The 16146-nt window shown below is 51.7% G+C and overlaps 4 protein-coding genes across 4 annotated transcripts; 2 read left to right on the top strand and 2 right to left on the bottom strand.

Annotated features, from left to right (window-relative positions):
* Positions 1 to 802: 802 nt before the first annotated feature.
* Positions 803 to 3962, top strand: T310_4321 (NRPS-like enzyme; the record flags this gene model as incomplete). The annotated part of the gene is made up of 2 exons (XM_013472822.1): positions 803 to 1084; positions 1140 to 3962. The coding sequence occupies 2 exons, from the start codon at positions 803 to 805 to the stop codon at positions 3960 to 3962; spliced, it is 3105 nt and encodes a 1034-aa protein (XP_013328276.1).
* Positions 3963 to 5579: 1617 nt separating this feature from the next.
* T310_4320 (Integral membrane protein) lies at positions 5580 to 6610 on the top strand (the record flags this gene model as incomplete). Its single annotated transcript, XM_013472821.1, has 2 exons — positions 5580 to 5911; positions 5953 to 6610. 2 exons carry the CDS (start codon positions 5580 to 5582, stop codon positions 6608 to 6610), a joined length of 990 nt encoding a protein of 329 aa, XP_013328275.1.
* A 980-nt stretch (positions 6611 to 7590) lies between these two features.
* T310_4319 (uncharacterized protein) lies at positions 7591 to 14641 on the bottom strand (the record flags this gene model as incomplete). The annotated part of the gene is made up of 16 exons (XM_013472820.1): positions 7591 to 7838; positions 7899 to 8070; positions 8120 to 8179; positions 8256 to 8392; positions 8447 to 9294; positions 9363 to 9400; positions 9450 to 9567; positions 9617 to 10877; positions 11463 to 11896; positions 11998 to 12337; positions 12519 to 12609; positions 12766 to 12828; positions 13198 to 13524; positions 13566 to 14023; positions 14080 to 14252; positions 14328 to 14641. 16 exons carry the CDS (start codon positions 14639 to 14641, stop codon positions 7591 to 7593), a joined length of 5082 nt encoding a protein of 1693 aa, XP_013328274.1.
* A 421-nt stretch (positions 14642 to 15062) lies between these two features.
* On the bottom strand, positions 15063 to 16113 carry T310_4318 (5-oxopent-3-ene-1,2,5-tricarboxylate decarboxylase; the record flags this gene model as incomplete). Its single annotated transcript, XM_013472819.1, has 4 exons — positions 15063 to 15341; positions 15406 to 15606; positions 15665 to 15798; positions 15852 to 16113. 4 exons carry the CDS (start codon positions 16111 to 16113, stop codon positions 15063 to 15065), a joined length of 876 nt encoding a protein of 291 aa, XP_013328273.1.
* Between the last annotated feature and the right edge of the window lie 33 nt (positions 16114 to 16146).

Raw genomic sequence — 16146 nt, 5'->3', positions numbered from 1 at the left:
TATCCTATTGCAGCAAGAAGTTAATCAACTTCGTGCAGCAAATCAGCGTCTAAAAGGAAGCGAGAGGCATCAAGATACTTTATAGCAACTGGTGGTAGCTTGACAGGTGCTGAAGGACAGCAAAAAGCTCAAGAGCATGAGGAGCAACTACAGGAATCATCTAGACCACGGACTCGAAGGCCACCAAGATGCAGTAATTGCAATCAAACAGGCCATAATCGGCTTAAATGCCCTAGTAAACAGTCTCCTTCTTTATATAGTCAAATTCATTAAATTTGGTTGCAAAATGCTTCAAGATTTACGGTTGTGTTGGTGGTTGAATTTTTTTCTCGGGGACCGCGCAGCTCGGTGGTCCGCGCAGCTCGGTGGTGGATTACGTTAATGTCATATTATAAATAACCACTGGGATATGCGTCTAAGGGTTTATCCGGTCGTGTTACTGTCAAATTACCGTCGCATTACGGTGACAAGAGACACCCCACATGCACTGCCAAGGTACACTGGTACAGTATGTTGGCTGACAGGGGTGTCGGTTACGCTCTCGCTGCGAGTCAGCACGGGCCAGAATCCTCTTGCGCGGGGATTCCTATCGATAGCTGAGGCGTGGATGTCTGCGGCATTTTCGGCGGTCCTTGTCGTGTCGAGTCAGAAGCGCATGAATCGACCTTTGGAGGAGAGGAGTGAGTTGTCTTCGTGTGTCCTTCAAAACCTCGATGAGTCGAACTCCATCAGTCTCTGCTGCTAACAAGAGATTTTTTAATATTGCATCTCCACTGTCAAACAGCTCTCATTCCACCGAAATATGGCCGAGCAATATGGACGCCGCTTGATGGTTGGCGTCCTTGAGGAGGAGGCGCAACATAACCCCCAGCGCGTTTTCGCTTTGATACCTGCATCGTCCGACTTGCAAGATGGATTTCGTCAAGTGACCTTCCAACAGATGAAAGCTGCGGTGGATTATACGGTCCACTGGCTTCAAGCTGCATTTGGCACGTTCTCTTTACACGAGACTTTGGCTTACGTTGGAGTGCCAGATCTGCGATACAACATTCTCTTTTATGCTGCTCTGAAGCTTCGTCTGAAGGTACAGCACCGAAACCTGAGTCTTCTCTGGCGCAAATCTCACTATCCAACAACAGGTCTTCCTTCCCTCGCCCCGCAATCCGCCTGCTACCAATGCCTCCCTCTTTGAGCAGACTCAATGTACGAAACTGGTATGCTCGCCAGAGCTGGCGCCAATGGCAGAGAAGATCCAACTAGCTGTCAGCTCACTGCGTTGCTTGATATTCCCACCGTTGGATGAGCTCCTCACGGCCCGGCCGGTACCAGTACCTTATACATTCGACTTCGATCAAGTCCGACGGGAGCCCATCCTTATCTTGCACTCCTCAGGATCTACAGGAATACCAAAACCGGTGACGATGACGCACGGAAGTTTTGCTGTTGTGGACAACGACCGCAACTTCCCGACCATTCCCGGCCGTCGCAATCATGACTTGACGACGTGGGATTTCCCTCCTGGCAGTTACCTGTATGTGCCGTTTCCGCCCTTTCACCTGGCGGGATTCTTCAATAATGTCATGCTGCCTGTCTTCACGAAGACAGTCCCAGTATTCGGTCCTCCGACGCGTCTGCCAAGCGGAGGGCTTGCTGCACAAATACTCCGGAGCCTAGACGTCCGAGGCTGTTTTCTGCCACCCACGATTGCTGCGGAACTATACCACGAACCGGATGGACCAGACCTGCTCAAGAGGCTTGACGTCCTCTGCTATGCAGGAGGACCATTACCGGAAGCCATTGGAAACGAATTAGTCAAGCATGTACAACTTTGCCAGTTCTATGGCTCTACGGAAATAGGCCAAGTTCGGCAACTTGTTCCACCTAAAGAACACTGGCAATACATGGAATTCCATCCGCTGGGAAATCAGGAACTTCAGCCTGCCGATGACGATGCTTATGAGATGGTTATTTATGCTAACGAAGAGACGGAAGACTTTTCGGCTTTGAATCACAACTTCCCCGGTGTTCGCGAGTATCGTACTAAGGATTTGTTCAAGCCGCATCCGACTCAGCCGGGGCTCTGGAAGTTTCATGCTAGACGTGATGACATCATTGTTCTCTCCAGCGGAGAGAAAGTCAACCCTATTCCAATGGAACTTGGTGTTGAGGCTGTTTCTGGTGTTGCTGGCGCCTTAGTCGCTGGTCAAGGCCAGCCACGAGTGGCCTTGCTTGTCGAGCTGAAACCAGATCATGGACTTGGCCCGGATCCCGTGGCTGCTCTTTGGCCTCGGGTCGCTGAATTGAACGCAAACACCTCTGGTCCAGGTCGTGTTTCGAAATCGATGATACTGGTTGCGGATGCCAAAAAGCCCTTTGTCCGGGCAGCCAAGGGCACTGTTGTGCGTAAATTGACTCTTGCAGCTTATGAAACCGAGCTCAAAGCGCTGTTCGAAGGCTCTCACACGCGATCGCAACCGAAGGCCTTGAAGCCAACAGCATTCCGTCTGAACGACGTGAAAACTCTCATTCACTCAATCGCTGAGGATGTTCTTGATCGTCAGGACGTCAACGACGCAGAGAATCTGTACATTCAGGGACTTGATTCTGTCAAGACGCTTGAAACGATTGAGCAATTGAGAGAGAGCCTCAAATCCCACTCGAGCGAACCCCTGCGCTGGCTATCACCAGAGATTCTCTACAATTACCCAACTGTCAATGAGCTCTCTACAGTCTTACTAGAGTGGTTAAACACTGGCGCACATCCGAAACAGACGGACAGGGTTGCCAAAGTGAGAGACATGCTCAGTCTCTACGAGGCATCTCTGCCAACAAGCTCTGTGTCTCAATCCGGTGATAGTGCCCGCGAAACATTGAGCGTCGTCCTTATAGGCTCAACAGGCTACCTGGGACAATATCTTCTTACGGCACTTTCACAAGACCCCCGCGTCGGTCGAATTATCTGCTTGAATCGTTCCGCTACGGCGCGTGAGCGATGGGCAGCCCACACAAACCAAAGTCAAAGCGAGTGGGAGAATAAGATACGCTTTATACAAGTGGATTTCACGAAAGACGCGTTTGGCCTCCAAGAGAACGTCTACAATGAGTTGAAAGATGAGTGCGACGTTATTCTGCATTCCGCGTGGCAGGTCAATTTTGTCCTTCCTCTCGCCACTTTCACAGACAGCCTGAGCGGTCTCCTGAACTCCATAAAGCTTGCTGCTGCTTCTAAACGTCGTCCACGTCTTCTATACATGTCTTCGATAGCTGCCACAGGCGTTTTTGGAAAGCCCGGATCTCCCAAGAAACTGGTGCCTGAAGACGCTGTGAACGATGCAGACGAAGCAATGCGGACCGGGTACGCAGAGTCCAAGCATGTGGCTGAACAGCTGATCCGCGCTGCCAATACTAAATCTGGATTGCTTGCGAGCGTGTTGAGAATCGGCCAGATTGCGCCAGCGTCGTCTAGCTCCCACAAGATCATATGGCCGGCAACGGACTCTTCGACGTCGCTTTTGAGAACATCAAAGACATTGCAGGCGGTGCCTACCGATCTGTTGGATATCGACTGGTTGCCTGTCGATGTCGTTGTGAGTATCATCCAGAGCATTATGCATCAAGATTGCTCTGCGACAGCACCAACGGAAATTCGATACTACAATCTGGTCAATCCCGTCCCTACGCCTTGGTCGGAAGTCGTTCCTTCAATCCAGAGTTGGTGTGGCAAGACTACCGTCACCAAAACCCTAAAAGAATGGATAAAAGTATTGAAGAGTCAGAGTTTCAAGCACGATCCGCAGCAGCTGCCGGCTCTTCGGCTACTCAGCTTCTTCGAACTACTGTCAGAAAGAGGCGATACTCATGGGTACCACCAAGAGAATCTCCTAAAAGTCATCGGCAATACTCTTGATATCAGACCCGTCGACGCGAAACAGTTGGAAGCTTGGCTTGCAGCATTGGAGTGAGGGAGGTTCATAGGCTTAGGCTCATCGAATGATATTGGAGATGTGCCATTTTTTATGTAGAAATTCTTCAGGTGCAAGTGTTTAACTGTCTTCTTGACTTGTGCAAGCCATAACTAGATTCTGTAATATTCTGAGCTCGACTTCGTAATTTACCCTTGAAAGTTTGTATTGTGACTAGTGATGCTTATGAGGGCAGAGATCGCCAGATCGCCAGTCGGTATTCTACGAGAAGAATCACAATTGCCGATCCACCATTATTAGAAATGCCTCCATTCGAAGACCACGATGTGGAAGACACCTAGCCGAATATGGCAGTTCCCAATTTGGAAAGTCGAACAACCTGGCCAAGATGTTGCTCCGGTAGAAACCGTAGTATACTAGCGTTTGGCTTCTGAATATTTCTAAAAGACTTCTAAAAAATGCTACCTCAGCCTGCTCAGTCCGGCGTGACTGCTCCTTCCAGCTTAGCCCATCCCGATCTAGTTTGGCATGGCTCCCAAGTCGATGAACTATCGTTAAGTGCCAGATAACGCCATTTCCCACTCTCTGCTCCTCGCAGCAAGATGCTGTTATGAATGCTCCCATAATGGAATCCTATCCGTTATTGGCCAATGCCAACCCCTGTTGGAGAACTCCTCATCCTGCAGAATCCATCTCTACTCACAACACAGCATTGGGCATTCAAGCGTTGCTAATTCCAATACCCTTGTCCTTTGATGCTCTAGCGTTATCAACGGTCTTGCTCGCTCTATGCCAACGCCATGGCCGATAGCAAAATTGCCTCCCTGCAGGAATCTTCAGAAGGATCAACCCCCCAGCACGAGAGGACGGTGTTGGTATGGCGTGCCGCCGGAGTTGCGTTGACAAATCGATCGCTGCTCATGTTCTCGGCCCTTCCTGTGTGCTTGCAGCCGCCAGCCTACTCGCTTAGTTCGAATGCTCTGCAGTAGTCTTGCCGATACTGTATCGCGGGGAACAGCCGAGGAGGGGAGAGACAATCGTGACAGCGTCTCATGACAGCATTGGTTTGGCTGTACCTCGTGCTTGCGCTTGGAAGTTGGGGTCCCTTTTTTCTGTGACCCCGTTCTACCTAATCTGCAAGCTCTGAGCCCCCGTGATAAACAGCAGTCGAAAACATGGATTTCTTGCAGCGTGCGCGCCAATCAAGCCATCATCCAGATTACACAAAGAGCATTTGACTTTTGCTCTCTCCCTCTCCTTCGACGTCGTCCAGCTATGGCGAGCACATTCAAACCGGCAGGAGCTCCTCCGCCAGGCGTGACTCCGAACTTTGACAATCCCCAAGATACTCTGTACAATGCCATCGTGACGACCACGTCTCTGATTATCGCCATAACAACAGCTTTCACTGCTGCTCGACTGGTCGCGCGAAAGTCAGTCGCGAGCTACGCTGTTGATGACTGTGCGATATATACATGTCTCGTCTCTCTTGGGATGTCTTTGCTGACTCTTCGACAGATCTCTTGATTTTTGCATGGGCACTCAATGTCACATACAATGTATTTTTCATATGGCAGGCACAGACCGGAATCGGCCGGCATATATGGGATGTACTGGCGACCAACGCGATCAAGATAGCCAAGGTGCGTGAGGACCATGTCTGTCTTGGGGTATCTGGCTGACCTGTCCCAGCAAAGCTGGGCGCTGGAATTGATTTACTGTCCGCTCCTAGGGTCAGCTAAGGCTGCGCTTTTGTTGCAATTGCAACGAACTTTTGCGCCGACGAAAAGCGGTGCTGTCTACATTGCTACACAGGCTCTCCTCTGGGTAACTGTGGCTTTCTATTCTGCCATGTTCTTCGCGGTGCTGTTCGAGTGCATGCCTCAGGCGAAGATATGGGATCCTTACATCACGACCGGCTACTGCGTCGATCGCAATGCTGAGATAGCGGCCACTGGAATCTTAAATCTTGTCTCGGATGTCTGCATGTTCGTTCTACCGCTCTGGGCTATTTGGCACTTGCACACAGCCGTGAGGAACAAGCTGGGCATTTCAGCTATCTTCCTAATGGGTCTCATGTAGGGTTCCCCTTCTATCGGGAAAAGAAAAAGGCTGATGTGAAGCTGCTAACCACAATGTTCTTTCTTAGTGCTGTAATATCTTCGCTTGGTCGAGTAGTCTATTCATTTCGAGCCTTTACGGATACGGATTCCACATATGCCATCGCGCAGATTAGTTTATGGACGTATGTCAACATATATTTGAGGAATGGATGGAGGAAGGAATTGCGTAAATTGACATTTCCGCTCTCTAGGCTCGCAGAGAATGCCTCGGTCATCCTCTGCACCTGCTTCCCCGTCATGCCGCGCTTCCTCAAGGTCGTGCGCAGCTACACGCAGCGCACAATCACCGGCTCAAGCCATCACTCCTCGAGAGACCGCAGCAAATACGGATACGGAAATACTCGCGAGAGCCGAACTGCTGCCGTCTTCCAACCCTCGCGATGTCCCTACTGTCACGACGAGTCGCCGTGTGTTGCGCACCGCAACCTGAACGGCGACGCAGCACTGTGGCAAGACGCCGAAGTCGCGCTTGGCGATAAGTCGAATGATCTCAGGAGCGATATTCAGAAGACAGTCAGTATAGAATTGACGTCGCAAAGAACGCATGCCCGTGATTTGGTTTGAAACAAGCCTGACTGTTAGACTTGATTTGGAAAATGCTTTTTTTGTGCTTTTTTCCCCCCTTGATTCTGTATGTATCAAGCTGAAACGGAGGAGATGGCGACTTGATTGATGTATATATATCGGTGGGCTTCCATTCCCATACATACGACATACATTATACATACTACTGTACAATCATTAGGACTGCCACGTCTCGTTTTGTATTTTGTATTCCTTGACACATTTTTCTAATGTACTTTACTGTACTATAGCGCTTTAAATGAACTTTTCTTCTTCTTCTTCTAACTGCTCCATATTAAATAATTGTCTTCATTATCCTGACTAGTGATTAGAAGTATTGACTCTTCTACGGTTCTACCACTTGTCAATTTTCCTCTTATTTATTTTATCCTTTTTTTATTTTTTTTTAAACTGCATGGTCCTTAACAGTAATACTGTGCAAGTACGTACAGTACAGTACAGTCAGTTAGTTAATCAGTGTTGTATTCTCGAATTAAATTAAAAAGGTTTATCGTGTATGTATCTGCTCATGTCCATACCATAAATAAATGGCCCCAGAGTAACCAACCAACCAACAAAAAAGAGGCCTTCTTTCTGTCTGGATGAGGGAACAATTAATATATAATATTATGTTACAATTCTTACTCCGTAGAATAGAGAAATAGAATAATAATGCCCATTCTAGAATAACAATAACAGTTTAGACAGATTGATCGATTGATCGCGTAGTATCGGCTTAATCTGATAAGCTACCTAGGTATCTTGCGTTATCCGAGTAATAATTATACTACTAGTGCGTGCAACCATACTCCGGCCGTTTGGCCCCCATTTCTTATCTTATTCCCTGTGCTCCGTGCAGGAGGGGCTATTTAATATACTAGCTAGCTAGCTCCATTGTACAGTACACCGTACACCCCTGTCTGCACGCTATACCCCTGTCTGTACTCTGTACGGAGAACTGTCCGTATGTTTACTATTTACTAGTCCGCCTCCGGCCAGCAACTCCGCACCGTCCCATCGTCTCCGTCGATTGCCAGCACGACGTTGGCCCCATACTCGAGCGGATTACCTTCGTAGATGACGTAGTCGCGGTTGCTCTCGCGGCCAGATAACCCGAGAATGGCGTCAATCTTGCCGGACACGAGATCAACGGCGTGCTGTGGGGAGAGACCCGCGTCTTTGGCTGCCCAGGAAGCTTCGATGCCGAGGTTGTGGAGATGCCAGTCGGCTGGAAAAGTTAGTACATACAAGAAGTAATAATCCTTCTTCGACGCGCAGGACGACTTACTATCGTACGGCAAGGCCAGTGCAAACGTCACGTTCGCATCGGCCAGAACTCGCACCGGAGATGGTGTCAGCGGCGGTCCGACTAGGACATCCTTCTTTTCCCACGCTGTTGGGGCGCTGTGTACTGCGTTAAAGATGACCGGTACCCCTGACGCAGCCAGCTCATCTGCGACCTGAAATTCCATTAGCAGCAGAAACGATCCAGAATCTAAAAAGACTTACAGCAGGCGCTTCAGCACCGCCAAAAATGACCAACCGGACTTTTGCATAGTCGTTTTTGACCTTGATGAGTTGCAGGGTGTCGTACTTCGTCCGTCAGCAGCCAACCCAAGGACAAATGGTGGATGATGCTGCGCACCTTGTTATCAGCATGCACAACAACAGGCAGCTTCCCATCGGCAGCTTTGCCAAAAAGACTATCCTTGCCCCTGTTGTTATCCAAGATCTTGCGAAGCTTAGCAATCGAAGAAGACACGGTTGGCGTGTGCGATGATCCTGCTGTCAAGTCAGTACATTTCCAACGAAGTTAACTAGGAATTCGCCGCTCACCCTTGACATCTTGCCCAACCACGAAATGCAAGGCGACATCGTCTTTGAAAATTCCCCCGTTGATGGGATTGCTTCCCTCGCTCGTCTTGATTCCCACGCTGACTCCGCCCAGGAACGACCTCCCCACAGGCGCCGTGATTGCCCTCGTCACGCCTCCGATCTGAGCTCTCTGAAACGCCCTGCCCTCGGTGTGGACTCCGTATTTCGCATAGATTGCGTTGTCGGGATCCAACGGATCGGCATCCGGATTACCGCGGCCATCGCTCGTGCTGTCCTCCGATTCGATTTCCGTAAGCCCCAGTGTCGTGGATATCGCGGTCAGGCCGGGAAGGACGTATCCGTCTTGAAGAGAGATGACGTCTGCATCAGACATGCTTGTCACGCACTCCTCGTGTCCACCCAGGCAGGTTATCTTGCCGGAGCTGATGACCATCGTTAGATTATTGCCAGACGCCTTGACATGCGGCAACTGAAGATAGGAATTGCTGATCCCGGTGATAACAATATTCTCTGACCCCGTGGGCGACCGCGAGCAGAATTCCTTGATGTCCCTAGCCGGAGTCTCTGCACGCATTTTCGGCTTCTCCTGGACTCGCTTAACGCTGTCATCCTTGTTCTTCCTCAAATCCACTGCCTCCAACGTCGCCTTCCCATCAATGTAAACCTGTAAAGGAGTCGCCCCGACTGAGAGCGGGTGAGAGTCCCACACGACAATATCGGCATCGTAGCCGGGCTTCACAAACCCGATCCGGTGATGCACCTCCAGGGCCCTTGCCGGAACGCTGGTCACTGATTGCAATGCCTTGATTTCCGGAAGACCAAAGGAATGCGCCGTCGCAGCTTGGGAGCTGTCACGCACAAATCAATCAATCAATGAATAATCTAGACGGAGTGGAACAAAAAAAATAAAACTTACAGTAGATACTTTGCATTCGTGTTTTCTTCGAAGTGATCCTAACAGTTGACTTAGCAGCAGCACCATGACAGTGAGACACAAACATACCGATTTGTAGGCTACCGGCACGCCATGTTCTGCCAGGATCTTGCCAGCTCGCAGACTGGCGTCGTATCCCTCCTTCTTGTAGAGACTAAAATCCGCAAACGTTGCGATGGTAATGTTCCTAGCTTCATGTCAGTTTATAATTCAAGATATCCTGGGCTATTACGTACTGTCCACTGCTCTTGATCAGCTCCGGCACCTTCCACGCACTCAACGCATGGTGGAAAGCCTGGATCCGGAAGCCAAACTCCTCACTGTGCAGCAGCATGTCTTCAAAATCCTCCTGCTCATAGCAGTGGATGTTGACCCCGATCTTCCCTCTCAAGATCGCCACGGTCGAGTCTAGCTCCAGCTCCTCCGGAAGGCCTCCCTTCCCATCCGGACCAACCGCCAGCAGGGCCGCAGCAGTCGCAGAATCGCCGCTGCGTCTGGCAGCCGCCGCAGACGCACACCAGGCATCTTGGCGGTCACGCAGATCTTTGGCCCGCGCCAGGTGGTGGCGGAAGATCCACGCATTTCCCATCCGGGTGTGATGATACACACGTCGGGGGTTCTCTCCGCATGCCATTTTCATATACCGCCGTCGATTCTCCTTCGGAATGCCGTGCTCGAGGAGAAGCTCTTCGACAGTCTCCTCGCCGTTCTCGCCGCTTCGCAGCAGATTCTTGACGATCACCGCCTCTCCGCCTATGATATTGGCCGAGCCGGGCAGAATCAAGGACGACGTGACACCACCCGACGCGATGATCGTGGCAGCCACGTCGTAGGGCTTGATGCTGTCGAGCGCTCGCACAAACGGCGTCAGCGGCCCCGTGGCATCATTGACCTCGTTGATATCCTGGTACCCCTTCAGATCGGGCCAGGCGCCGACCAGGTGGTGCGAATGCATGTCCACGAGGCCTGGAGTCACAAATCGGCCATCCAGTTCGAAGACGCTGATATCAGGGTCGCTGCTGGTGGCATAGTCACGTGCACCGGTCGAGGAGATGGAGCGGACGACGCCCTTGTCGAAGACAATGTCCACTGGCTCTGGGAGAATAGCATCCCCGTCGAACAGAGTGGCATTACGAAGCACGACTGTTTTGTTCTGTCCGCTGATCGGGTTCCAGCGCGGGTTGCTGCGGTCTGCCGGTGGAGGGAGCGAGTAGACCGGAGACGGCGCAGTCAACTCGGCACATCGACGAAGACCAGCATCGAGGGCGTCCCATTGCGACTGCAGCAGCGTTGAGTCGCTGCTGCGAAACTCGACAATATAGTGGGCAAGCCGTGGAGGATAGAGAATCAGCAGCACGAAGCCTAGCACGATGGCAGCCGGCAGCAGCAAGCGACCGGGCCGCAGCCGATAAGAGCGGCGGGGCCTTATCTCCGGGAGATTGGGAGAGCCCATGTCAACAAACAAGCTGAAGACAGCCTCTCCAAACTGCACCTGTACTTTGTGCAATTATTGTTGCAGGAGTTGACAATGTGTGTGGAAGAAATCAGTCCATGCTCTCGCATCACTTGAGCCGGAGATGTCGTGCTCGACACCCTTCCGGTAACCGGCGTCTGCAGCTAACGGGGCGGGGATGCCATCAGGAACACGCTCAGGAACGCCGGAGGACGCGAATAAATTGATAAGCCGTGCATGCCACTGATAAGAGACATGGTCATGGATGATGTAGACTTAATTTGATCACTATCCAATGGCCATCCCCAAGGGATTCAGTCACATCAAACCAGGTATGCTGAACGATCAATTGTATTAATGGACGATATCGTTCCTTCCTATGTACACTAGACGGCATCTCAGACGCCCACGATCATGTCTGAACAGGATGTCGAACAATAAAGATGCAATCATTAAACGCTCTAAGAGTTTGAAAATGCTATACACTGGTAAAACTTCCAATAGAAAAAGTCGAAAGGGGGGAAACCTTCAGGTCTGATGGGTAAACATGAAACGCTATTTCAGAAGTTTCTTCCGAGTCAGATAGTGCGGACTCTCTCCGCTGCAGTGTTGAGCCTCGTGAATCTCACAATCTATCCCTTCCTTCTGCAGCATCGTATTCAGGCGGGAGATTTCGTTCTTGTAGTACGGCTGCGGCGGCAGCAGGATCTTCCACCTGCGTCGCAACCTCAGCTCTCTCAACGGCGCCAGGAAGATGGGGATCTTTTCCACCGGCTCGCCGAACCAGTTGCTCGTCAGATGCAGGGTGAAGTCTTCGAGTCCCTTCATGCGGAGAATCGCGTTGCACGTGTCGATCCACTGCTGTCGACCCGCCCAGACATAGACCGACTTGACCGAGTCTTTGCTGGGCAGCCAGTGGCCGGGGAAGGCCCATTTGAGGTCCAGCACCCGGATGTCGTTCCACTGGTCTTGCGGGATGGTGGGACGCAGGTAGGTCAGGGACCATGTGTTGCTGAACTCAAAGACATTCGATGCGTAGAGGATGTGGATGGTCTCGCAGTAACTGGTCATCAGTAACCTCATCAGCTACATTGCACTCTTGGCCGCACATGCGCCCAGAGGAATATGCAATCGCAGCAACAGATGGAAAGCAAGTTGACGCACATCTGTTTGCAGGTAATGGGTAATGATAGCAGAGACCAATCTGAGAGATGCTCGCCATCTTTCACCGGCTGATGGAGCCCGCCGCGGCATATCTCGCATGCATCATGTTGGGGACAAACCACATAGCCAAGACGTCTCTGAGATCGTTGGATAATATGCAGTCGCAAACCTCCCAGAACGTACTCCCAGATCATCAGGCGGATCTCTGGCGCAAGCTTGCTCAACAACGGACATCCCGGCTGGCACTTGGGTTCGATGCTGATGTCGAGTCCCTTGGGCACCGGACCTCGACCAACAACGGTACGCTTCCTGTACCTAGGTAACGCCGACGGCTTGTTACCTTAGTCGCGTCGTTAGTACACCAAACGATGCCGTATGGTTTCTTGAAACTGTTGATTTGAGGTCCGCAGTACGGATGAGTCATCGGAGGAAAACTCCGGTGGTAGATGATGAATTCAGCTCGTTTGAATTCAACGTGATTTCTTTGCAGAAGACGACAAGGTGAATCAGCGTGAACCTACTTTGGTACCGCTGGGCGAGGACGTCCTCCCAAGAATGGACCCCATTCTTCAGTCTTGCCATATCAGCACGACGCGGGGCCCTGGCCTGGAGCTATGCGGCAGTGCACGAGTCCCAACTGGCGGAAACAGGCATCATAGAAAAGGATAGAAGAAAACAAGGGTTCAACACCGTCTATCCAACAGAGAAAAGAAACAGAAGGGCTGCCACGGTGATATAGACGAGAGCGACCAGCTGGCGACGACTCACCGCATCCGAGCTCGGACATCGGAAGCCGCGGGGCGCGACGGGTAGACACGGGTAGACGGGGCGCTAAAATAGCAGCAGCGATGGAGACAAATCATTAATTGGAGAAGGCAATGACAGCTTCACAGTGATCGCGACACGCAAGAGCTAAGAAAGCTAACAAGATCCTCGCGCGAGATATCGCCCGCTGGATGGGGCAGGACGTCGCCTGACCGCCTTTTGACCGATCCAGGAGCAGCAATATGTATACAGTACAGCACATGCCAAGCTCAGTCTACATTGATCCTGTACATTGATACCACCTCTTACAGCCTGTTATCATACTCTGCCAGACTAAAGACGTGCTGGGCTTCTCAATATCACGTCTAGCATAGCGTTTGTCTGCTCAACACGTCAGATGCCAGTTCCCAACAATGGCGTGTATGGATGACTTACATAGGCGAACACGTCATGTCCAAACAGCCACGGCTGGAAATCCTCGTCAGACCACTGGTTGGGATTGGAACTGCCATCCTCTCGCTGCGCGGCCCTCTGTTTCATCGCCCTGTCGCGCTGTTCCTGCTCCTTTCCATCATGCAGGTGCCAGATGTCGCCGTTCGCCCGTGACCCTAGCTGGACCCTTTCGCAGCGAGGCTTTCTGATCGTCTGGAAAGCCTGAAGGACTCTGGGGAGGTCCCGCTTGGTGGCCGCTCGATCGAGGCATTCACCCAGCGCAGCGCCATCCTCGATGGCCATGGCAGCACCCTTACGAGTCTTCAGCATCTGTAGCAAGAAAAGCCGCCGCGTCTATGAGAAACACTTACTTGAGCAAGAAACGGGAGCATCGCATGCGCTGCATCCCCAATCAAGACGACCTTCCCGCTTCTGCTGACCCAGGTGGTCAATGGCGGAAGGTCGGCCAGCTTCCACTTCAGGCAGCCCGATACCTTTGTCAGAACCTTGCGCATGACGGGGTCAAAACTCGCATAATGGGCTTTCATCTCGTCCAGGTCTCCTGGCTCATTCCACCTGCCTACAGAGGCTTTGCCCGGATGACAAAGGACCATGTTGTACATGGCCCCCTGTCGGATGGGATACGCCATGATATGGCGGTCCGGCCCGATCCAGCAGTTCGCATTGACGTCCGTCATGAGGTGCTTGACCTCGGCATCGGCGTTCATCAGGCTCGCCGGCACAGTGGCGCGGTAGGCGCAATGGGGTGAATCTGTGGCTTCAATCTCGCGGTCTGGGATCACCGCTCTACGGGTTCTGGAACGAATGCCTGTGTTGCTGTCAGGAACACGTGTCGAATTTATCTGAGAGTCGAAAACAACGTACCGTCAGCCCCGACTATGAGGTCTGCGGTCATCCGTCTCCCGTCTTGCAGAATCACTGCGGGAGCTCGTGCATCCACGCGGTCGACCGGTGTCCCCAGGAGGACCGTTGCTCCTGCTTCCTTGGCAGCCTCGTACAGAATGGCTTGGTAGTCAGCCCGGTGGATTAACCAGTAACTGAGTAGTGCTCGTCAGCCAAACGTCTCGTATTTGGCACCGTCTCTTTTCATCGATCGCATAGAAGACACTCACGGATAGCCATATTTCTCCGTCATGTCCGGATGCAAAGGAGTCGATCCAATGTCGGCGCCAGTGGCATATCGGCGGAAAGTGATGTTTTTCGGCCAGACGACTTTCTTTTCAAACTGGCTGGTCAATCCGTAGGCGTCCAGGATGCGGGTGCTGTTGGGCGGGATCTGGATGCCCGCTCCCACCTCTGCCAGCTGCGATGCGGCCTCCAGCACCGTCACCCGATGCCCCTTTCTTGCCAGGCATACTGCTGCCCCGAGTCCTCCCAGCCCGGCACCGACGATGACGATATTGAAGGAAGCTTTGGATTGTGACATCTCGTCAATCGTCAATCTCTCTCTCTCTTCTTTTTTTTCCTAGTTATGCTACACCTTGTGTAGATCACCCGTCATGAACAAGCCTGGAAGAGCTAGCAAAGGATCATCCCTTCACAACTGCTAGATTGCAGTCTTGTTTGACTGGGGTGATTGGATAGAATTATCCAGTAGAAGCGGTATTGCACGGGAGCTGCATGCTGATCGTGAACGTAACTTAAGTTATGCATACGAAGCTTTGGCCTGTCCAAGGTCCCTTGCTGGGTGGGAACAGGGGACTCGGGGACTCGGAATACGTTCCGAATGTTGTCCAGATTAGGTATTTAACTCAACCTAGGTTTTTACCCGCCAGTAAGATGGACATTTTATTTTCTCCCTTTCTAGAATTATTAATCGTAAATCTCGCGAAAAAAGGAAAATATCTCTACTCAAAAGACATCGTATTCCTCGTTCTCCCCAGCTGATCAATGACCACCTCCACCACATCTCCGTCTTTGAGATACACCGGAGCGGGCTTCATCCCCATGGCCACGCCGGAAGGCGTTCCGGTCATGATGACGGTTCCCTTCTGCAGCGTGGTGCCTTGACTGGCGAAACTGACGATGTCGCGGACGCTGAAGAGCATATCGCTCGTGGAGGAATCCTGCCGCAGTTCGCCATTCACGTAGGTCTGCAGACGGAGGTTGTCTGCTGCTCCAACCACCTATACGGAGTATATGGCCATTAGCTAGGTTGCGCTTGCTTCCTTCGAGTCAGTAATGTCATACCTTTGGAGAAACAAGCACCGGCCCTAACGGGGCATACTTGTCGAAGCCCTTGCTAAAACACCACTGCGGAACACCGCCCGCAAAAGCCGGGTCTCGCTGCCATTTCCGACAGGAGACATCGTTCGACGAGCAATAGCCCGCTATGTACTCCAATGCGTCTTCTTTGGAGATGTTTTTGCCTGTCTTGCCGATGACTATTGACTGAAGAAGATGAAAAATGAACTCCAGTCCCAGATGATGGTGGTCTAGAATCACTTACTAGTTCTCCTTCATAGTCGAGCGAATCTTGGGCCAGTTTGGGAATGGGAATCTCGTCATTGAACCCTGCGATGCAGGTCGATGGTTTGATGAAGATTGATGGATACGGTGGCGGAGTTCGCCCGCCTTCTTGGACTATGACAATGTTAGCAGGCGTAGCATTGACATGGAGCCGGTACAAAACGCACTATGCTTCACATAATTCAGTCCAATACAGCGAATGATAGGCACATCGTCCGGGGTAAGAACTGGCAGCAGCTGTTTGACGCGCAGACGCCTCGATCCCGCCGTCAGCGAGAATGGGTCGTTTCCTAGCAGCTCGTGAGCATACAGACTCCCATCCTGCAGCCGCGCGTCGAGCTGCTCGATGCTCTCGATGTCCGGCTCGCCGTATGCCGTCTTTCCTTCTTCGTCAATGAAACGGATCAAGCGTGACCAGGAGGAGGACATGGTGACAAACTTGCTGGCTGGATTGAGAATGTC

This window comes from Rasamsonia emersonii, assembly GCF_000968595.1.
Source record: "Rasamsonia emersonii CBS 393.64 chromosome Unknown ctg1118621760105, whole genome shotgun sequence".
NCBI classification, from domain to species: Eukaryota; Fungi; Ascomycota; class Eurotiomycetes; order Eurotiales; family Trichocomaceae; genus Rasamsonia; species Rasamsonia emersonii.
This window is presented reverse-complemented; position numbering and strand designations above follow the sequence as displayed.